The sequence below is a fragment of the Poecile atricapillus genome, chromosome 7 (assembly GCF_030490865.1).
Source record: "Poecile atricapillus isolate bPoeAtr1 chromosome 7, bPoeAtr1.hap1, whole genome shotgun sequence".
NCBI classification, from domain to species: domain Eukaryota; kingdom Metazoa; phylum Chordata; class Aves; order Passeriformes; family Paridae; genus Poecile; species Poecile atricapillus.
In genome coordinates, this window is record NC_081255.1 from 6,786,579 (window position 1) to 6,809,731 (window position 23,153).

The following is a 23,153-nucleotide window of genomic DNA, read 5'->3' on the forward strand; positions in this document are numbered from 1 at the left end:
TTCACTTGCCTATTGTGGGATGATTCCTTGGAGAGAAGAGATTTGGGGATCTCCAAGCTGCCTTTATGACGTGTTGAGCTCCTTCTGCTAGCTTGAGGGAATGAAGCAAAGAACCACTTTGTTATTTTCAGGCAGATTTGAAGGTCTCAGCCTGCAGATCAAGGGAGCCCAGCACAATCCCCAGTGAGTTTACACAGAGATATTGTCCCCTCTTCCTTCTCTCCCTGTTTAAAACCAGCAGAGACCGTGGAAGGAGAGGAGGTGGGAGAAAATGGGGACTGGAAGGAGTTAGCAGACTGGGGACTGGAAACAAAACGAAGTTCACAGCAGGGCAAGCAGGACAGCCTAATCCAGGAGCCCTGCAGTTTAGGAGGGCAACAGGCAAGTGTGTGGTGGGCACAAGAGCACTCACTGCCTCTGCCTGTATCTCACCCCTTCCAGATAAAAGGCAAACACACACAGCCATGGGAGCCAAAAAGTCAGGTAAAGAAAACTCAGGCAGTCAACCAGGCTCCTGTCACTTCCACCTCCAAGGTCTCTGAGCATTTACAGCCCAGCTTGTCCATGCTGTTTGGAGGGAGTGCAGCAGTGGAGCACAGCACAGCTACACGCTGCTGCAGCTTTCCTTCAATTTACTGAAAAATGTCTTTCCTTTCCCCCTATTCTCTTTGAAGCCATCAGTCTCCTGCCATAGCAGATGAGGCTTTAGACTCATTTGTCACCATTCCTGCATAGCAAACCCACTCCCCCACAAGCTGGTTGCATCAGAAGATGGCTGGATCCCTGCCAGGCTCTGCGTGTTCAGCTCCTGGAGCTGGCAAGTGCTCGTGCCTTTGCCTCAGATACAGCCCTTGCTGGCCTCAGACATCTCCCTTGCCTCCTCTGTCCATTAGGCTTGCCTGGTTGGAGGGTTGACTGATTTTTCTGGCTTCCTTGTTAATCAGCAAGTGCCACTAACCCAGATCAGAAGAAGTTGGGAAGTGGGAGGGGGTCCAGAAATTTCAAACTCCTATGAAGTTGTGTGTATTTATGTATATACTTTTTTTTTTTTTTTTTTTAAGGCCTCTTCCTTCCTTTCTCTGTGTTTCCATATGAACTGCTTATTTCATGTATGTGGGAGTGGTCCACACCCCATCCTCTACCCGGGGTCAGCCTGGGCTAGCTGTGTTTGATGTCCCTGGGTGGATGCTGGCGGTGGGTTGAGCCTCCAGAGCAAGGTGGTCTGGGAGGGTGCAGGTTTGGGGGAGAGGTGTGAGAGGCCATGCAGGGCGCTGGCTCTGCCTGGGGGCACTCCAGCACCACATCAAAATGAGGAAGCCCCTGTGAGGATGATGGGGCTGCAAACCACAGCCTGCACCTGAGCAAACTGCGGCTGCCGCAGCGTGTCCTCCCCATGCTTGACCCGTCCCCCCCAGGCCTTCCTGGGCACAGGGCCTCTGCCACGGTTTGGAGAGCAACAGGGAGGTGCAGTGGCCAGTGAAAAGTCACATGTGGCTGGGATGCTCCCAATCTTTAAAGGAGTTTGCTCAGTGCCTGAGGTATTGCTGTTGCAGCGATTTCACACTACCAATTTGTTTCTATCTCCATAACCCCCAGTGCTTTACCCCTTCCAAGTTCTGCAGCTGGATCGCACCCTCTGAGCCAGGAAGTTCAAGGAGGGGAAAATGCTGCTTGTGGAGCTGGATATCCAACATGAATTAGTCCTTCTTGGCAGGTGCCTTTGCTTACCTTTAAACTTGGGCAGACCAAAGTATTCAGTCAGATTTGGGAGAAGGCAGTCTGATGGGGACATCTTTGCAAGGCAATGACTGTCATCCTCATAGAGAGGGCAGGCAAACAAAAAAGTTAAATGAGCAATGGACTGAAACCACAGATGCCTACAGTGAAATCCAGAGTCCCTCTGCCTCAGCAGCTTTCTGAAACACTTCATAGCTGCAGTTCCCGTAGTTAATTCAAGGCTGCTGCTGTAGGGGTGATATTGCAGCAGCCCTCGCTGCTCAGGTGCTCACACCACAGCCATCCTCACTTTTCAGGTGGGCTGGAGGGAAGATTTGTGCAGAGCTCTGTGCCAGTGGATTTGATGTGTCCCATTCCCTACCCCGCCTGCCTCTGTGTTACCTGCTGGAGCCTGCATTCACCTTGGCAGGAACCCACTGCCCCTTTATACAGTGCTGAGAAAAAACAGATCCCTGATTTCTGAAGGGAGAAGGGGGCTCTCCAAAAGCTGCAAATATTTTAAAATATGAGAATGCTGCAAAAACCTCTAAAATATCTCATCCAGGAGTTTCCAGCAGAAATCTGACAGGGAACACCCCTGGTCTGGCAGCAGGGTGCAGATGGGGTCCCCTTGCTTCTCCAGGCTGTGTGACCCTGCACCATGTGTGGAGGCACAGCTGGGTGGCCCCACACAATGTCATGACCCTGCACCAGGTGTTAGGGGGCACATGGGTGGCCCCACACTCTGTCTGCAATCTCTCAGAACAAGGGGCAATTTAATGCCTTCCCCTAGGGGTTTCTGTAACCCCTGGCGGCCCCCTCCACATACCTGTGGCAGGCTATAAACTCCCAAACGTGGCGCCTGGAGCCCTGCCTGCTGGCACCCGTGGTGGGAGAGGGCAGGGGCAGGCAGCTGGAGTGTGCTGTCAGTGAAGGAGGACAGGAATGGGGAGAAAAGTCTCACTAAGGATGGAGCAATCAGCTCTGGCTCAGGTAAAGCCCATCAGGGCAGTGACATGTCTTCTGCTGAGAGAGTAGTCCTTGGCCAGACTGATGCCTCACCAGTTTTGATGCCTCTGTGTAAAAGATGTGGTGTCTCTATCACTGTCAGGGAAGGGAGACTGAAAAGTGGGTGGGCTCCACTCCTGGACTTTTTCTTTCTTTCTTTTCTTGGCAAGTAGTTTGTGTCTGGGCTGTTTCAGCAGCATAGGGTGGTACTGGTCTGCTGCTGCACGGCAGCCCCTTGGCGAGAGCAAGATTGACAGATCTGGCTGGAGTACAAAGAGGAGCCTCAGGAGCAGCTGGGCACAGGCCAGAGGATTTGCTGGTGGAGGCAAACTCCATCCAGCAAAGTATGCAGCTACTGGCAGTGGGACAAAGCAGGACCTGCAGGGACTGTGGGAGGAATGGTTTAGGGGCACCACAAAAGGTGGGGAGCTGCAGGGTGGCAATTGCAAGGGAAATGCATCCAGTGTTTCTAGATCAGTGCAATCCCTCCAGGGAGAAAAAAAGGTCCTGGTTAAGCATGGGGTGTCCCTTTGCCCATGTGTGCCCATGGTGAGGGATTGTATGATGTAGAAAAGTCCTACACATGGAGGGCATGACTGTGCTCCAGGAGAGAGGTCTTCAATCTGCTCCTGACATCTGTGGGATGCCTGCTGCAGCCAAGATGCAGAGTTTGGGGTTCTGCAGGCCAGTCTGGTGTCTGTGTTTCCCCAGGAAGTTCCTGAAGGTCCAGTGCCTGGAGAGTGGGCAGTGGGAAGAGGGACACTGTGTCCCTGTGGTTTGCAAGCCCCCACCCCCCGTCTTCGAGGGCATGTACAACTGCAGCCAGGGCTTCGAGCTGGACAGCCAGTGTGTCCTCAACTGTGAGCAGCAGGGACAGCAGGTGAGTGTCTGGGGAGAGGCACACGTTGACCACACCTTATGTTTCAGAGCGTCTGCAAAGTGCAGGGCTCCCTGTGCAATGCTGTGCAGAGGGGCCCTGCAACAGTTTGGCCCATCCCCAAGGCCAAATACCCTTTTACCACCAAAGAGCAGACCCTCTACAAGGCCAAAGCTGTTCTTGCTGGGCCCCATACATGGCACAGTGTGCCTGGGGATGCTCACGTGCTCCCAGGGGACCTTGTCTGGAAAGCAGAGGTCCTAAGCAAGCTGGCTTATCAGAAAACCAAGCTGGCTGGTCAGAAAGCATAAACAGTAGGTTTTGGGAGCTGCTGTGAAGGCATTCACTTGGGATGATGGGCAAGCTTGCTGCAGCAGTTGTACTCACCAAGGGGCTTCCCTGGGCATGGAGGCTGCTGCCTACCAGCTCTTCCACCCAGGTATCTTATCAATGCTTGGAAAGAGTCTTGTCAAAAGAAGTGTGGCTGATTCCCTCTGGTGGGATCCAGCAGCAGCTGGGAAACAATTGGCTTTCTGGTCAGTGCACATAGGCTGGAACAGAGGGCTGCAACCCAGCTGCCTTGGGGAACTGTTCTCTGGAGAGATGGGTGTCCTGGCACGGTGCTCCCCCGGAGATGGGCAGTGGCCAGGCAGGGCAAGTAACACCAGCTGCTCTCCCTCTGCTTTGCAGGTTCCCATCATCTGCACTAAGGAGGGCTTGTGGACAGAGGAGTTCAAACTGTGTGAGAGCTTGCAGGGCACCTGCCCACCACCCCCAGAGCTGAATTTCGTGGAGTACAAGTGTGAGCAGGGGCATGGCATAGGTGAGGATGAAAAACAGACTTCGTGTTGATTCAATCGTCCCAGAGAGTTGATAGTCACAATGACTCTTCCTCTACAAATCCCCACTTAAACAGAAAAAAAAATCCTGTTTTCTCTTCCATCATCTTTATAAATACAGAGCCAGGGTTAGCTTTAGCCTTGTGCTCACCCTGGTTGCACTCCTGGGCAAGACCCAAACCTAAAGTTGTCTTCAGCATTAAGCATCTCTCTTTCCAGAAGCAGCAGGGATTGTCTTTAGGGCACACTCTTTGCATTCCTTTTCCTGACCTGTAGCCCTCCATCTTCCTGAGGTCTCTCCACTTGCTACTGCTGTTGCTGTTTTCAGGGTTAACGTGACAAATTCTAGATAAAAGTCATAAAAGCTGCAGTGACAATTGAGTGTAACAGGGCACTTTCACCAGATGAGGGACCGCATCATCCACTTCTGTCTGCAGGACTTGGTTGCTTTGTGCTTTCAGGAAAAGCTACAATACTTAGCCATGGTTGTTGCATCTGGTCTAGCATCCCGCTGGACAGGATGCTTGAGTACAGCAGCAACTTTTATTGTTTCTATTTATTTATTATTTATTTTATTACTCTGCAGCGAATGCACCAGTCATCCCAGTCTGGTCCAACCAGGCTGAGGACAGTCTAATGACAGGGACTGCTGAGGTTAAGCTCAGGACAGATCTGATGTGAGGCTGGGATTAGGGCTGGGATCCCACCTGTTTTTCCAAGGTAGTTTTTGCAGCCTTTTATCTTCCTGGGTCATGGGAAGGCATTGGGAATTCTGTGGTAGAAAAATTATGAAAGACACTTCTTAACGTGTCAGCAAACATTGTATAACATCCAGGCCAGACTTATTTTCATGCTGGGTCCCCTGTCCTGCCATGAAGGTTGGAATCTTTCTCTTAGATTGTTTTAGTTTTCCTTTCACCTGGGAGAAGAGAATTGAGCACAGCTCTTGTAGGCTTTTGGCTAATTCAGGATTTGGGGAAGGAATTGCTATCCCAAGCTGGGAGGAAAAGGGTCCCCTCTACATCTGTCTCTACCATCAGTGGTGGCCTCCTACAAGACATTGATGCCTGGCTCCTGGTAAGGTCCTCAAGGCTCTCCCTTCTCCCACAGGTGCTGTGTGCATTCCTTCCTGTATCATTCCTCCCAGTGACCCCGTCATACTGCCCAAAAACGTCACTGCTGAGACAATGGATCACCGGCTGCAGCCCACCAGAGTCCAGGTAAAAGGGGAGATGAGCTCTTCCAGCAGGGGGTTGCTGGCAGCATGGAGAGGGATCCTCTCTCCATCTCTATCTGGTGTTTTAACCCAAATTGTCTGCCTCAGTTGAAGAAGGGTAAGACTTGTAAAGGCAAGCAGTGGATGCTACTACGCATCCTCCTGCTCGCCTAAAGTTCAGCATAGTTATCAGCTCCCAAGCCAGCTTTCAAGGAATTGCAGGATACCACAATATATGAAGTTTAATGCAAGAATCCCACTGATTTTTCAGGATGTGCTGTGTGCCTAAACCCGTTAAGCTGCTGTTTATTGTCGGCCAGCGTGCTGGGAGGGCAAAAGCCGCCTCTGGCACAGTGTAAGCCTGGGTCCCCAGTTACCTGGCAGCAGAGATGCAATCCTAGGCAGGCATTTCCCTGCCAAGGAAGAGGCAGGACACTGTCAGCTGAAAGGTGTCTCCAGCTGCCAGGACCCGCTGGCCGGCCGGGTGCCTCTGCTGCTGGAACAGGGGAGCCTTTCCCTCCCCGCCTCTTACTCATTTTGTAGGCACAGCAGCTCGAATAGCTCAAATAGTTTGGATCCTCATGGCACGACTTTACCAAAAAGCAGCTCTGCCGGGGTAATATTTCTTGAAATAAAAACGAGATGTATAAGGAAGGAGGTGGAACAAAGAAAAGCAAACAATCTTCCCAGGAGCCAGTGCTCCCATCCAAATGCTTTCCCCTCCTCCTGGGAAGCCGCAGGAGGCCCAGCATCATGCCTGTGGATACTACTGTGCGTTGCCTTGAATCAGACCCACAGCGGACAGCTGCCGGGGGGGTGAGGATGCCTGGGGCATGTGGGATGGTTAAGCACGAGCCTTGGAAGGAGGCCTTGCCTTTGAGGGATCAGATGGCTTGGCCCGTTGAGGCAGTGGCGTTCGGCTTCCCTTTCACCACCGCTGCAGGCTTTCGTGCAAGGGAGGCATTTTGCAGAGAGGAGGAGGAGGGAGAGGAGACGCTATTTTAAGAAGGAGCTCTGTCCTGTGCCAGGAGCTCTCTCCCTGGACCATCTTGTTTTCCTCTCTGTCCTGGCTTCTCTCTCCGCTCCCCACTTGGCTCCCCCAAGCCTTCAACAGTTTGCTGTTCCCGGGAGCTGCCATGCTCCATGAGATGGAGAGGATGGGGCAAACAACACTGGGAACTGCAGTGGCCACTCAGAGAAGGCAGAGTCCTGTTTTTGCTTTCAGCTCTGATCCATTGCATCCCACAGCTGAGCAGGTTTGTCTCTCTGCCCTTATTTCCCAGCCTAGAATATACCAATATGAGTATGCTAAAATGGCATCCAAGTTGCACAACAACCACATACAAAGCAACTCCATGGGGTTGGGATGCACGCATCTTCTTGGCTGAGCAGGAATTAGTGGGCTCTGGAATTCCCCACTCCTTGCCCCATTAGGCTGGCTCTCTCTGGGACTGCCCTCCTGCGCTGGCTGAGGAGTGCCAGGGCCTCATCCCGCTCCAGCTTCATCATGGTCTTGACCAAAGATGCTGCAGAAGGACCTGCAGCTGGTCTGTGTGGGCAGAGCTGCCCCATCTCTAGCTGCCATTCCACCCAGGAGTGCTGGAGCCAGTCTTCCTGCCACTGAACATGTCAAACAACAGGCTGGGAGAAAACGCACCTATCCCTCTGTGAAATTGCCGTGCTGTGAAGGGCATCCTAGGACACTTTCACAGGCCAGACGCCGTTTTATGGGGCCTCAGATTTCAAAGCCTGCCTGAGCTTTACAAGGAGGAAATTGCATGTGCGGTGGGGCTTTTCTTCCCCCTGTGTAATCATGAGTGTTCCCCACAAACCCCAGCTAAATGAGCAGGGCTGTGCGTTCCAGGGCCGGGAAACTGAGCCCTTCACATCTCGCTCTTGTGTCCATCTGGCTGTAACAGCTGAGTTTGTGCCTTGTAAATACCAGTGAGAACCTCAGAGTGACCGTGAGTCTGATGTATCCACTTCAAGTCCTGTCTGGAGAGATGAGTCTTCCCAGGATGCAGTTTCCAGAGCCTGAGCAGGGATCAATGAGCCAATTGTTGATTGAGTGATCACTGAGTGATGACCAGCTGAGAAGCTGGTGAATTCAGCATCACACAGAGACATGATGGTAGACTTCAGCCTCTTGTGGCTTACCCCCAGTAGCAGCTCCTGGCCAAGTCAGACATTATGGTGGCACTGCCAGCCAAACCCACTTCTCAGGTAGTCCCTGTCCTTTCCCTTAGTTCTCTTCCAGTTTTGTATCAATATCGAAACACAGAATCACTAAGGCTGGAAAAGACTTCCAAGATCAGCAAGTCCAACCAATATACATCTACATACACACACCCACACAGGTGTGTGTCTGGCCTCTGCCTTGAACAGTGTACCCTGGTCTGTGGGTTCTTGGGTGCAGCTACCCTGCGTTTGCTGGGCCTCAAAGTGTACAGGGAGGGTCCTGGGGGTGTCACTGCTGTTCTGCCCCACACTGAGTAATGCAATGCTGTAGGAGACCCTCTAGCTCTAGGAAGCACTGCTGGCTGTTTCCCTGCCTCATCCACCTCGCCTGACTTCTGTCTTCTCCTTCTCTTCCAGAACATTGTGTGCACGGGCAGGCTGCGGTGGTACCCGGACCCCTCTGTCATTCACTGCATCCAGTCATGCGAGGTAAGCCCTCCCTGTCCCCAGAACGAGCTGCCTGCTCTTTGCAGGAGAGTTCCTGGCAGTGAAGACCTGCTCCAGCACAAACCAGACTGTTTTCACCTTATGTTTGCTCTGAGCTGGGCCAAGGCTTGCTGGATGGGCAGAGATAGCAGAGGAAGTATCCTTGTGTAGAATCCCCACAGCCAGGATGATGCTGGGGAGCAAGAGCTGCACAATAACCTATTTCCTTCCTTGCCTGCTTCTTTTTGGCCAGCCTGAGCAGAATATTCTAGCAAAAGGATTTCACTGGCAAGGGGTATCCCCCAAAAACCTGAGCTGACTCCAAGCTGGAATACTTCCCTAACCAGAACCGCAGTTCTAGAGTAACATGGGTCCAGAAAAGCCCTGTGTGACTCACCTGTCCAAATCAAACAGTCAGGATTTCCAGCCTTGTATATGCAAAACAAACTGCTCCTGAAGAATCTGCAGACAAAGAATTCCTTGCAGAATTTGGTTAGCCACTCATTTAGCTTTGAATAATGACCAGGCAGGAGAAAATCATAGGCAGCCTGGAGTCTGTTCACAAAGGAAATTAAAAATAGGCAGTCTTTGTCAAGCACTAGTTGTTATTATGATTGAGGATAAAAGGAAAAAGGGGGGAAATTTTGGAATGTTGTATGCTGAAAATTTGGGATTTTTACCAAAAAGGAAAATGTAAAAGGAGTTTGCACACCAAAAATAGCTTTGGGGTTTGCTGATTGTATTTTTTTTTCTTGTGCTCATTTCAATGCGAATGATTGCTTTTCCTTGCTGGTTCTGCTGAGCTCAGCTCTTTGCTGACTGAAGTGTGGGGGAAAGGGCAATGTTGCAGGGGCATGTCCTCAGGAAGGAAACCTAATGGTCTACAGAAGGTGCAGCAGTTATTTCCCAAATTCAATGTCTGTGTTGTGCATGTCTACTGCGAGACACCGGCAGAAAAAGTAGGGAAATGAGGTGCTGTGTGCTAGAGAGGTGTTTGATGATTGAGTACCAGAAGTTAGTGATCCTCTGATATTTTGGGAGCTCTGTGTCTTCTAAACCACATCTTTTAGCACAAATCTGGGGTAATGTGTTTGAAATGGGATGGCATAAGTGGAAGAGCAGACCAGATGACTGAGTGATTGTCTCTGTGGTGGTTCTTCTAGCAAGGGAGAATTTCTTGTGCTCTCTGGGACTAGGTCCTTTCCAAAGAGCTGATGGAGTGTGAGGTGTTTCTTCTTCCCTTCCTGTGCAGCTCAGGTTACATAAAGCTGGCACAATTGTGATGCTTCTCCCTTAGGCTCAGGTACCCCAGACTGACCCTAGTGTTTCCTCCTGTGTGGTTCCTGTGCTTCACCTTGGGTCTGTGTGTTCAGTGAGAGATCCCATAGGGAATGATGAAAAATGGCAATTTGTTTGTTTGTGTGTGTGTGTGTGAGAGAGAGAGAGAGACTGAGTACCTGAAGTCACAGTGTAAGTCACTGTGCTCTCATCAAATGTGCTCACTGCCAACATGAGATCTTTATGTTCCTGTTTGCTTCACTCTCCTTTACTCTGAGGAAGCAGTCTCAGGGAAGACTCTTGGCAAACAGGAGGTTAACAGGCCAAAATCTTGCAGTGTCCCACCCCAAAATGGAGAGATTCCATGTTCTTCATCACACTTGTAGACTTCTTAAATACTTTTTCTGCTTTCAATTATTGTTTCATCAAGAATGACCAAGCAGTCAGTACATACTCTTCCATCCGAGGTCTTACCAAAGCCCTGCATAAAGCTTCCTTGTGCTGGAAATGTCTATTTTGATGGGACACAGGACTGTATCTGTTGTTTCTGCACTTGCATCAGTCTGGCAGTTCAGATATCCTGAGGTCAGCAAGTACACACAGATCTTTCTCTTCCTCCTTTCTTTCCAACTGATGAGCACCAAGCTAACAGCAGATGTTTTGCCATCACTACAAGAGCTTGCCCTTCCATTTTATACAAGAGAATGTCATCTTGTTTCTCTCTCTGTAGTCCTTCAGGTCATCTTACTATTTGTTAGATATCCTGATCCTCCTCTGTGGAACAGAGCCTTCTTCCTTGTTAGCAGTTTCATCAGGGCAGGCCTATTTTTACGGTCACAGTCACTCACGGTAACACTAATGAAGATTCATCCTCAGATAGTTTCTTTCACCCTTATGCTCTCCTTTTTGGTACAGCTCCCAGCTTCCTCTTCATCCTTATTTTCCTTCTCCTCACTTCTCACATACATGTCTTGGTTTATTTTTTTCCCATGTGTTTCCTCCTACGTTGCTGCAAGCTGCTAAGGTTGGACCAATAATCCAAATTTTCCTAGGTAATTTTTTTTCCCCCACATGAGTTTCATAGTAGCCATTGTCTTGCTGTAAAGAGTAACACTTATTGAAGGTGCCCCGTTCAAAGTACTGCTCTGGGAGCTGCTGCTTGGCACTGGCAAGAAGGGAGATGTCACCAGTCTCCCCATTTGACCACAGAATACCCTGAATGTTGTTTCTACCTCATCTGTGCTGACTTCCATCCTCATTCCTATTCCTCTCTGCCTTCCTTCTTGTGACGAAGAGCTCTGCAGTTTTCAGAGGCTGTTCCACTTCCCCCAGTCCCTTGTGGATGTGGAGGCATCACACAGCAGGAGCAGAGTAAAGAATATAACCTGTGCTCTGTCCTCACTGCATGGAGGCCCCCTCACACACATGGTTCAGCTTCCCTTGCCATGTCCATGGGTCATATTAGTCCTGGGTTCCCCCTCATTTCGTAGGAGCCCCTCAATGGAGACACCTCCTTAAAGAGCCCAGACTGTGCCATCACTGGGCAGTGAAATGCTGTTCCAGTGGACTGTCCATGTCACCTCAGGTCTGAGTCACCCCTTGGAGATTCTGTTGTCTCTCTGTTGACTGCCAAGTGTGTCTTGGATCAGGAAGGTTTCTCTTCTGGATGCCTCAGTGAGGGGAGCAACCCTACATAACAGGAATCCAGGCCACCTGGCAGCTCATACTGTCTCTCCCTGGTGGAGTCACTTCAGGCCGGGGCATGGGAGCAGTAGCCAAGGCTCAACCTTCCCAGCTCCATCTGGAACTCTGCCTCATATTGGAAAGTGCAGGTCACCATGCAGTGGCATTAGAGGGACTCTCACTCATCTTTCTCCTACGCTGGCGGTGGATCAGCCTGCCTGCTCATCCCTCTCACTTCTCTCCCCACCTCCCTTCTCTTTCTGTTAATCTGGTCATCCATCTGCCTCCCTGTCTCTTGCTGTGCCTTGCCAAGTTCCCCAGTGCCGGAGCAGTGAGGCACGTACGTCGGCGAGGGAGGGAGGGGAGGGAGGGATGCAAACCCTTCCAGGAGCCCGTCAGGAATACAAGTTAGCGCTGAGCGCACTTTGCCTTCCGAGGGCCAGCGGAACATCTCGTCCCCTGCCATCAGTAGAAAAACAGATGGCGGCACCAAGGGAGGGGGCTTGGGGCTGTCAGGAGAGGGGAGTGGAGGAGGAGAGAAACCCCTCCTCCCCACCATGGGTTGGGAGGAGGTTGTTTTGGTCCTGGTGGTGTGTTTGACTGCTGTGAGGGAGGTGTTTGCAGCACCTGGGTCACGTTCTCCTAAGCTATCCCAAGGTGATCACTTCTGATGTATCATCCACCTGTGCTCAAAAGCAAGTGAGACTGTTGACTTGAGAGGAAGAGACAGCTTGTATATAGAGATCTTGTACAGAGATCCAAGTTGCTCCCTTTGACCATTCCTGCTATGGTCCTTAGTAGTCTGTGCATGAGTGTGGCTGCTATGGAGCACCTCCTAGTCTGTGCAATGCCCTACATCTGCACCCCTCTGTCTCTCACCACAGGGGCTCCTGTGCTTCACATTGTAGGTGGTTTAGGTGCAAAGGTTCACTTAATTTATCATCATTGTGTTTACACAATGTTTTTCATAGGATGGGGCACTGTCCTGCTCAAGTGCACTCAGAGAAAGCTAGGCTGCTCTTGCAGTGACCACAGTGAATGTGGGCAGCATTTTTGGGCAGCCAACACATTGTGCAACATGCTGGCCTCATTCTCACCTCCAGCTTCATGTCATTATGTGCAGGCAGCAAAGGGTTAATTGAAAGGGACTTTGACTTGAGGTCTCTGCCTCATGCCCTGGATGAAGATGGGCAGAGAACAGAACACTGTTGTGAGCATGAGCTGCTGGGAATTTCTCAGGTCTTCCCTGCATGAGGACAAGGTCTCGCTGCCCTCTCATGCTGCTGGTCATGTTATCACAATCGTAAAAATGTTCATCTGTTCTCTGTTTTGTGGTTTTCCTGAGCCATTGCAATGGAAATTATTAAATAGGGACTGAAGTGTTTGTGTGGTTGCAAGCTGTTCTTGAATCTCTTGATCCAACAGGTAGTGAAGGACCCTGAAGAATACTTAGCTCTTCCCACCAGGATGCACAAAACCCTCATTCTGCACATCTGTGGCTTGTGTCCAGCATTTCTCAGTCAGAATTAACCCTTTGGAAGGTATATACAATAAAGATGGTGGGAAGTGTCACCTAAAACCTGCTGCTCTTTCATGTGATGGGAGACAGGGTGTGAGACTTGTTCCCTGGGACAAGCACTGCAACAGAGCTTCAGCTGCCTCTGCTCCTCAGTGTCAGTGGGGCTGGGGACCCTTGGTTCTCACTCATCCCAGACTTGTGTATCTCTGATTTTGTACCATGGCAAAACTCAGCATAGGAAACTGGTAAGAAATGTGATGCTGGTGGAATGCTCTGCTCCAGGAAAGATTCTCTTCTGTACTTCTGAGGCTTAAGGCAGTGAGGACTGCAGGTACCCCAGCTGCACCAAGGAGACTCTAAAGCAAGCGTGGCCAGAATTTAGTCACCCTCTCATGTTTCACACATCTTTCTCCTTTCTTGGACCAGACAATGCTGTACCTCCCACCCTGCTTAATGCAGCTTGTACAGATGGTGGGGGAGCATGAGGACCAAGGACTGCAGGTAGTGGTCACTCCTGCATCAGCCCTGACATCTGACTGGTGAGACCAAAGCCCCTCATGCTGGGGAGGTGGAAGGCAAGATGGGGAGCTCTTTGCATTCCTGCTGGGTACATTTTCATGCTGCTTTTGACATGGGCAGTGTGGGCTGCTCAGCATGGGATACAGCCTTCCAGGGGATGATCCAGAGAAATCTATTCCTCTTACAAAAATTGAGCTTCTCTTCCTAAACAAAGAGAAGATCTCTGTCCCCTGCACACACACGGAGTGTGATTGTAGCAGCATCATTTTATTAAGAGACAAAGCAGAGGGAAATAAAATTTTCACACAGCAGCACAGTGCAAGGACAAGGGACAGGTGCCCCTCCCTTACCTGCAGGGACAGGCTCACAGAACCCCAAAAGATGGGGGTCTTTTGGCATGGGTAGGGCTCCAGCACCCAGAGACACCAATAGCAGTGGAGCCCCAAAGAGGCGGGAGCAGCCTCAGCTTCCCCAAGTCACATTGTGCCAGCAGCCCTGCACTTGGGATGTGCTGACCTCTGGCTGCTTCTCTGCCCTTTCCAGTTCAGGTGCCTTCCCCTCATCCCTGTCCACATCCCGCTTTTCCCCCTCCCAGCAGTCCCAGTCGTGCAGCCAGTGGTATAGACAGAGTGGAAAACCACTGAAGGCACCCGCTGAAATAAAAATCAATGAGTCGTTTCTGATAATAAACATCCCCAAGCGTAGCCCAGCCAACTGCTCTTCCAACACGAATATTCATTCCCCTTCAGCTCCTTCATCCCTTGTACATTGTTTTTCTTTCTGTTTAAGATCTGTAACAAGAACTTGGCAGAAACCAGATACAAGTGGGTCAGGAGGCCCTTGTGGTTTTCAAGGCTTGTTTTCCATAACCCGTTCTGTCCTGTAACATATTTTGCACAAATGGCTTGGCAGGAGCTCCAATCTGTGCAGCAGGAGAGCTGCTGAGGGCAGGATGGCAGGCTGGTGCTCATGGCACAGGAAGTCCTGCCTTCTCCTGTGTGTCCCAGCGGTATCCCTGCGAAGGGTGAGCCACCATGCTTGCCAGGAGCACTACTGACACACAGCAACTTCCTCTGCTCCTCCCCCCCTGTTCTTTCCTGCTTCTGTGTCTCTTCTCCTGTCAGCACTGAGATCAGGGTGTGAAAAGGACAAGGCTGAGGAACTCACCGTGAATATATCATAGACATGGATGTTTTGATGGAAGCAAAGATCTGCTCTGATGTGGTGATCTCTACCAGCATTTCATCTCTTTCTTCCCTCTTGTCTCTTGGACTTTGCAAAGACCTTTCCAGATGGGTCTCTGCTGAGCCATGAGGCCTCTGAGCAGCACAGTGCAGAGGGATAAAGAAACACATCCCCATTCTGGGGTCTGAAGTGCCACATGTTCAGTTCTGCAGCAGAAGTGTGTCCGAGCAAAATCCTGTCCTGGGACACAGAAGCACTTTCAGGCACCATGAAGGCAAGGACCTGCTCTCCCAGGATGGCCACTGACAGCAGCCCATGGAGCCTCTGTGCACTCCATCCCCTTTGCAGACACCAATCCTGCAGAAGCTCAGCACTGACTGCTTCAAATGGGCCCAGCTGCTTGCAGGAAACCCCAAGGGACCCCACTGTCCTGGAGAACACCTAGAGCTCCACACCAAGACTGCTGGGAGGTGCTGTGGCAGCAGCAGTGATGGTCCATGAGCTGAAACCAGACAGCAGGGTGTCACAACCCTCCAGCCCACCTGAAGTGTTCACTCAGGTGTGTGGAGAATGTTCTCAAGCAGCAGGCCTCTGTTTCTGTAGTGAGACTTGGGGAGAAGACACTGGAGCTGGAGCAGATGTTTCTGGAGACCTGAGATGTGGTATAAACAATCTGCATGCTTAGCTGACCAGTGGCTCAGGGACACCAGCAGGCTCAGAAGCAGTTGGAATTTCTCTGTTTTGCTTTCTGTCTGTGTCTGAGGTGATGGGGCAGGTCCATGATGTCTCCAACGAGCCATGCTACAGGCAGGTACCACAGTTCAAAAGGAGCAGAGGGATGGCTCAGGGGACAGGAACTGGAAGACATAAAAATGGACAATGAAGCACTAAGTTTGTAGGATTTTGTTTCTCTTCTTCAGGCCACTTGGTCCCAGGTTCCCGTTTCCAAATTTCTAGAGGTCTCTTCTTCTGGACGTTGCTCACTCTGCTTCCCTCTTTACAATGGTCCAGGTAGATCTTGCTCACTGCTCAGGGTACCTCAGGGCACAAAAACATCCCAAAAAACTTTCTGAGCATAAGCCAGACCTGTTCCCTCTCTGTCCCTCTCTGTTTTTCAGAGCAGATTACCTCCTTGTGCCAGAGAGCCTCCAAAAGGAGAGAAGGAAAGTGAATGTGCTTGGGGTGTCAAGGGGGGGAGAAAAAATAAAATAAAAGACACTGCAACAGAGAGAGCGCCAAGAAAAATATTTAATCCAAACAATGAACATTGTCATTTCCTCCCACAGTCTGCATTCCCAGTCAACTTCCCTGGGCAAGCAGGGAGAGCCAAGAATGACCGGGCTCTCTGCCTCACCAGCGTGAATGTGTGTAAGGAAAGGGATCTGTCCTGGGGACCCGGTGCTATAGAATCACTTCAGCCAGCTCCTGCCACATCTCTGGCCTTAAGGACTGACAGTTTTCTGCAGGGGAGCAGTGGTTTGGAAGGATGTTGGAGGGACTGGGACAGGGATGGGAGGGGGAATTTTCAGGGACCCAAGGTGGGGTGGTGGATGTATTGGGGCTTTAAGTGAACCAGATGTTTAACAAGGCTTTGGGCACTCTTCAAGTCCTCCCAGGGACCTCCCAGAGCTTTTGGAAAGACCTTTCTAGTGACTGAGGTGGGGAGGAAGAGAAGACATCTGGCAGGCAGCCTCTCCAAGAGAAGAGAAGGCAGCCTCTCCAAGGGCTACTGCAGCCTGTCCATGCTTTTCTTCCCCACATATCCTGTCTGTTCCTCCCTGCCACAGGCAGCACCTTCACCTGGAACACATCTTCTCTTGCAGACCCCTGCAGCTGTAGCACTCTCCAGCCCTGGGACAACTCAGGTTTGTGTCCCGTGGTTCTGGTTTGGTCTGACATCCCCCTGCCACCAAAGGGATGGGGTTTCCAACTCATCTTCCCACCACTAGTGACTCATCTGTCCCAGGAGCAGAATTACTGGTGGTGAAGCTGATGCACAAGGCATGAGTCTGAGGGCAGCAGCAGCTTTTCCAGGGCTGGTCCCTGCCCAAAAGGTGGTTCCCCTTTTTCTCTGGGGCTGCTTTCAAAGTGATAGCTGAGGAGGGCAAAAACACCTGCATCTTCTCAGCCACATGGTTGGATTAGCATAAAAACAGTCTGAGCTTGATGCCCAGAATACCAATTCCCAAAGGGATAAATGAAAGGACAGCAAAATCCATGCTGACTTAGAAGCTCCATGAAAGCAAAGTGTACACCTTCCTTGGATGGATCAGCAGAGTCACAAAGCCCAGGACCAGTCTGGGAGAAAGCATTTTGCTTCTTAAGGCTGGACTTGACTCCCTGAGACTGGGATCTGGCCTTTCAATGGCTGTGTGCAGATAGAAATGACAAGCACTTTCCACTTCAGTGGCAGATCAGAGAAGCCTTTCAGCTCCTCAGGTAAATGCTGATTTTTTTTTTCTTTTTTCTTTTTTCCACTTTCCTCCAAAACATCTGGAAGGGGGCATGGCCAAAAGCAAGGTGCTGGGCCTTCAGGTGTGCTCAACCAGAGCAAAATGTGCATTCCTGGAAAATAATATTTATCAAATACCAGCAATGAAGTACTGAAATATGTCCAACACTGATGTGATCTATGATTGAGTCTTCGTGATCCAACTTTCCCTCACCTGTTGCACCCTTTTGTGCTCTTTCACACTGAATCAACCTACGTGTAAGGTGGATTTGAAGAAAAATGCCTGGACCCTGCCCGCCCCACTGATGGCACTGGGGACTCCCTGCTGGGCAGGACAACAGCCCCAGGGATGGAGCCAGCCTGGGGACTCCTCAAGGGTTGTGGAAAAATACTGTGCACAGGCACTGCTCCCTGGGTGACATCTCCCAGCATCCTTGAGAGAAACTGCACCATTTGAGCACTCAGAGATGATTCTGTCTGGGATGCACTGGGATCTAACCAGTCCTTTCTCGCATCCTTCCTTTGCCTGCAGTATTTTTCCCTCTTTCATATTTTTTTTCCCCTTTCAATTTTTTCTCTCTTCATCCGTGCCTGCTCCCAGCTTTGAGAGGCTGTGTTTTTTTAGCCTATTTAAATTGCCAAGCACTTGATTTGCCGTTACTATTTTTGTGCCGGCAGCGCAGGGCTCCGGCCCGGCAGTGCCAGATGCTGCACCTCCACGTGCTGACACACGCCCCACTGGAGCTCCTGTCTGAACAAACAAGGAAGATGGATGGCCGAGCGGGAGATCCGCTGACACAGCCCGTCTCCCTGGCTGCCTCGGTGGCACGCCGCCTGGCCCAGCAGCTCCCCACCACTCAACACAGCGTAGAGCGGCTGCTGCAATTCCCTTATTCAGTTTTTCCCTGTTTATAAGAGACATTTCAACCAGCCCACTGCCCACCTCCCCCCCCTCCACGCTGGAGGATGCGTATTCTGGCAGCTGAGACCCAGCTGACCATTTCTCTGGATCACATCCATAACCTTCATGTGGCACAGCTGGGCATTGCTGTTTTCCTTTTTCTTGCTAGCATCTTAAAACATCATCAGGTGTTTTTGCAAGGCACAGATGTGAGCAAACCGCCTTCTCCCACCACTGGCATTGCTTTCTGTAGAGCCACGCATCTCAAGCAAGGCTGAACAGAGTCTGTACGGGTTCTGCTCTCTCACATCTCCTACCCTCGATAGATTGTGTTGCCTGTGTCCCCACCTTGCCATGATTCCTGCAAGAATGAGCCTGGTACAAGTACAAGGACTCCTGTGCCCTTGAGGATAACCAACACCTTACTTTGTTCTTTCTGCTTGACAAAAGGCAAAACCATGTGGAGGCTCTCAGTAAGGCAAAGGCACAGGAGTCACTGTGTTCTCCAAACACTAGACAAGGAGCAGGGACAGAAATCCCCAAACCTTGTGCCTGGCTCTCCTGAGCCTCGAGTCCAATTAGTCATTTTTTATTTTCCCTTCATATGTTTTTCCAATGTAATTTGGAGCATGAGTTGTTAAGTTTCCCCAACAAGTGTTGCCATAGGATCCTGTATTTGTTTAGGGTGGGGTACGGGCTCCGGCTGGGTGAGAGGAGGGGGCAGTTAGCCCTGATAGGTGTAGTGAGAGACTGGGAGCCTCTCCTTCCCATCCTGTCCCTGCCTCTGTCCTCCCCCCACCTTGCATGCAAGATCTGGAAATCGTTTCAGACCTGTGCAGCCAGGACGGGCAAACATCCCCATAATTGTATGGAAACTACCAAAGCGACGGGTGTTGTTTTGCCAGTGAGTCATGACATATGGAGCAAAGCTCAAGGAAAAACTCCACCGCGTGGAAGGCTGCAAAAGCAAATCACACCCAGAAGAGCCTTCCCCTGCCAGCGTCCCTGGCCAGTCCCGACGGCATCCTGGTACCTGCCAGCCCCAGCATCCCTGCCCTGGCCCTCCCGGTGCTCAAAGCTGCTTCGAGACTAAGAAACCTTTGACCACCATCATTTAAGACCCACCTGATGCTTTTTGGTGGAAGAGGAGTGTTAACACTGTTGCCTTGAAGAAATTGCACCCTGGTCTCCTCTGGATGAAGTTTGTGACAGCAATGATTGGAGTCAAATCCCTTCTGTTTTTTTGAGTGAGCTGCTTAATTCGGCTGTGCCTCAATTTCCCAGCTGTAGGGAAGGTGTGCTCTTTCTTCTGCTCTTCCAAAATCTTCCAGGCTAATGCGATCTTTCTGTGGCTGCCTGAATTTGGCCTGTGGCCTGTGCTACTGATAGCGGAGACCAGAACTGGTGGTTTGCCATAATCCCTGCTGCTACTTCCTAAAGTGTTATTAGCCTGTGTTGAGCCCATTTCTGTTCCTTGTGAGTCACAAGGACAAAAAGCCACATGGGTTCTCTGGTTTTGGCATGGTTTTTTCATGTGAATTACTGGTATTATCACCAGGCCCATATGTTGGTTTTGGCACAGTGGGTGCAGGGCTATTGCGGCGCAGTGACATTTTTCAGGAGGCTCTAGTTCAGTTTAAGGGTGCTGCATGTGAGTGTCCATCATCAAAGGCTGAGTCTGGGAATTTTGGGGAGTTCAGTTGTTGTTTGGGGCCAACCAGACCCAATGAAATGGGTCAGCTGCTTCCATGAACAATGGGATAGCCAGGGTTCCAGCAAGAGTCCTGTTCAGTCTGGAGAAGACTCTGTGGACACCTTAAAGCACCTTCCAGGACTAAAAGGGGCTACACAAGGGTCAGGGTCAGGGAGGGGCTTTTGGCAAGGACATGGAGTGACAGGGTAAAGGGTAGTGGTTTTAAACTGAGATAGGGTGGGTTTAGACTAGATATTAGGAGCAAATTTTTGATTCTAAGAGTGGTGGGACACAGGCACAGGTTGTCCAGAAAAACTGTGGCTGCCCCAGTCCTGGAAATGTTCAAGACCAGATGGGACAGGGCTTGGATACCTGGTCTAGTGGAAGATGTCCCTGCCCATGGCAGGGATGTTGGAACAAGATGGTCTTTAAGGCCCCTTCCAATCAAAACCATTCCATGATTCCACGATTCTGCTGGAAAACGTCCTCCTGGAGGTCAGCCATGGTTGCTGGGCCAGTAAGTACCATCACAGAGCCCGAAGTGAAAGAAGCATTTTGTTACTAATCACTCGAGGAACGAATGGCTTCTCCATCCTGTAGCTTGTTCAGTGGCTGCTTGGCAGTGCTGGTGTAGATCTGTGATAAATAAACCTTGGCTGCCGACCGCTCCTGACGCCTCCTTGCGAGTGCTTCCCATGCACGCCGCTGGTCACAGCCATTGCATGGGGAGAGATTCTCAGCCATCACTGGCTGCTTCTCAGCCCCAGTTGCTTCTTCTCTGATCAGATGACTCATGTAAGTGAACAACAATAAACTGGTTTTTTGAATGGCTGCTCGTGCCATTTAACATTTCTGATGGAATGTTAAATGGAATTTCATAATTCCACGATCCTCTAGCTGCTGCCCTTGGAACACCCACTGCTCCATCCACACCAGCTGGGATATCTGGTGCCCTTTGGCTTTGAAGAGGAGCTTGTGTATGGTGGAAGTGGGTACAGGGGCCTTGCTGAAGACCTGGGGCCTCTACTTTTGGGGGCAACCTTATGCTTTTGAACAACCTTTGACACAACCTTGTTGCTCTGCCTTAGCCCTTCCAAGCAGACGGCTGGTGTGACACCATCAACAACCGGGCATACTGCCAGTATGACGGCGGGGACTGCTGCTCCTCCACACTGTCCTCCAGGAAGGTAAGGCAGCACCTCCCGTGGCCTTGGCCAGGATCTGTGGATTCAGGGGTGACTGCTATCTATGTTCTTTGGCTTTGCTGGCTGTGGAACTGAGCCTGCAGTGTAATTCTCCCATGAACGGAGAACAAACGCGCGATTTTAAACCAAAGCCAGCTGAAGCTGACGGACATCATTGCACTGATTAAGAGAGGGGTTTGGATTCAGGCCAGCATGATTGAAACCTCAGCCCAGCTCCCACTGAGGTTCATGGGATTTCCTCTCGTATTGGGAAATGTGTCCCAAAGAAATGACTTCCATAGGACATAGTGCTAGACATGGTGAGTCAGAAGTCACCTTGTGTAATTGAGCTGTCTCAGGAGATTTTTGGTATGGTCCACTGGCATCTGCTACAAGTGATGTTTTCCTCCCTCTCTGAGGAGGGAAGAAGAGCATAGAGGGAGTAACTTGGCGTTGGGGTTGCACAGACCCCTTTTTGTCTCCCATCACAACCTTCCCTCCCACCTAACTTGCTATCCAGCACTCACAGCCCATTCTTCCTAATCATATCCAACAGCAAAACAAATCACAGGGCATGAAATAATTTCTCACTGCGAAAATATGTGAATTTGGATCTTCTCATCTTTGTTGTGGAGCTTGAATCATTTCTCCTTTCATCACGCATACATACACAGAGAAAAGGAAAAATAAAATCCTGGGAAGATCCACTTGAGATAGGAAAGAGGAGGCTTTACACCCAAGTGATGAGTGAAATCCCCACAACAATATCATGACATCTCAAAGCAAGACATGGCCAAAATAAAGGATGGGTTCATAGTGGAAAGTGGTGGGGTTCAGTCCCATGGCTCTCAGGAGACACAGACACAGCTTTCATCCCCCACAGGTCCCAGATCTTCCGCTCAACATGCCTCCAGCACATCCCTTTTAAGACAGATGGAGAAATACAGAGTTTAAACATCAAAAAAAAATCCCCAAAGCACTCCAGCCCTTCCTTTGCTGATCCAGTCTGTGAAAAATCAAATGTGTTTCCACAGTAAGAAAAACTCCTGGCTCTGAGCCTGGTGTGTATAAAATCTCTGAAGGAAACTCTTTTCTTGGCTCCCATGGCTCATTACCAGGCCACTGTCAACCACGAGTCAGATGCTCAGTGTCTGCCCTCCGTCCTTTCTGTGCTACCACCAGAGAAGGGGACACAAGCTTGCTCGGTCACATGCAGTTGTTGTAGAGAAAGCCATGTGCAGTGAGCCTCCCAACCTGCACAGGGCATCTCAAAGCTGCACAGCTTATGAGTGGCCCTGTAAGAACCCACTGCCTGCCCCATGGGAGGCTGTTCCTGCTCAGTGAGCCTCCATCCTGCCTGGCTTTCCTTAGTCCACAGTGCACAAGAACAATGCACCTACCCTGGCTTTTATGTCGGGCAGTGTGGAGGTCAGCTTTGCAGTTGAGAGCTCAGCTGAGTCCCCCAAATTGCTGCAGAAAACGAGGCTATATTATCCTCATGCTTTGCTGGAAGAGTCAGGAGTAACTGACAGATCCATAGGTTCAGACATGGATGAAGGGGGTTTTCTAACAGGGACCAGAGTAAAACAAATCTAGAGGTGCCTCACCAGTGCCAGCCCTAGTCTGAGTGTCTTACACCCATCAGGGGACACTTCTCACCAGGGTTTGACATTTGGGGCACAAGATTCAACCCGACCTTTGGCTGCAAAATTTGAAACACATTACTAAAAAGGAAAAGGCTAAGAACAAAACTCAGCTGGGGACAGGTTGTATCAAAGCCCATTCCTCAGTGAGCGCAGAGCCTGGCAGTGCCAACAACAGGGCACAGCCCGAAATACCAGTTTGTCCATAGCAGGGTGGAGAAGCCTTGTGGGGGTGTAGGGGTGTCCCAGGGTGGAGGCTGAGATGTCCCTTTGTTCCCCCAGGTGATCCCGTTTGCTGCTGACTGCGACCAGGACGAGTGCACGTGCCGTGACCCGGCGGCCGAGGAGAACCAGTAGTGGCACCATGAGGGGCCTCTCTGGGTCAGGCAGCGCCGGAGGAGCCAAGGGGCAGCAGCGGGGCCGTGGGAATGGCAGGGGCGAGGGGGCAGGAGCCTGAGGGAGAGCCGGGCAGGGGGATGGCGACCGCGCACGGAGGGGTTGGGTCCAGGCCAGCGAGGAGCCCAGGAGGGCAGGAATGTGGTCCCCTCCCCATCGCTGCTCCCTCCAGAACCCACACGAGGCGCTCAGCCAGGGGTCTGGTGCCGCCTCAGCCGCACGCTGGGCTAGGGTCCATCCACGCCGAGAGCCCAGGTGCTGCCACGGATGTTTGTCCTGGTCCGGCTCCTGGGTGTCTGTCTTTGCTCTGGATTTTGTCACTACTCACCCCTCTCTGCTGTACAGACTTCTTTTAGCAAGGTCGAGGTAGTTGTGATCTC

The 23,153-nt window shown here is 50.9% G+C and overlaps 1 protein-coding gene across 1 annotated transcript in view; it reads left to right on the plus strand.

Moving 5' to 3' along the window:
* PAPPA2 (pappalysin 2) overlaps window positions 1-22,915 on the plus strand; it is an 87,417-nt gene extending 64,502 nt beyond the window's left edge. The window contains exons 17-22 of the mRNA XM_058842938.1: window positions 3,436-3,604; window positions 4,292-4,424; window positions 5,551-5,660; window positions 8,252-8,323; window positions 20,639-20,737; window positions 22,660-22,915. Of these exons, the coding sequence (XP_058698921.1) occupies window positions 3,436-3,604; window positions 4,292-4,424; window positions 5,551-5,660; window positions 8,252-8,323; window positions 20,639-20,737; window positions 22,660-22,734 (658 nt within the window). The 3' untranslated portion in view covers window positions 22,735-22,915. The remainder of the gene's footprint in view (window positions 1-3,435; window positions 3,605-4,291; window positions 4,425-5,550; window positions 5,661-8,251; window positions 8,324-20,638; window positions 20,738-22,659) is intronic.
* Window positions 22,916-23,153: the final 238 nt, after the last annotated feature.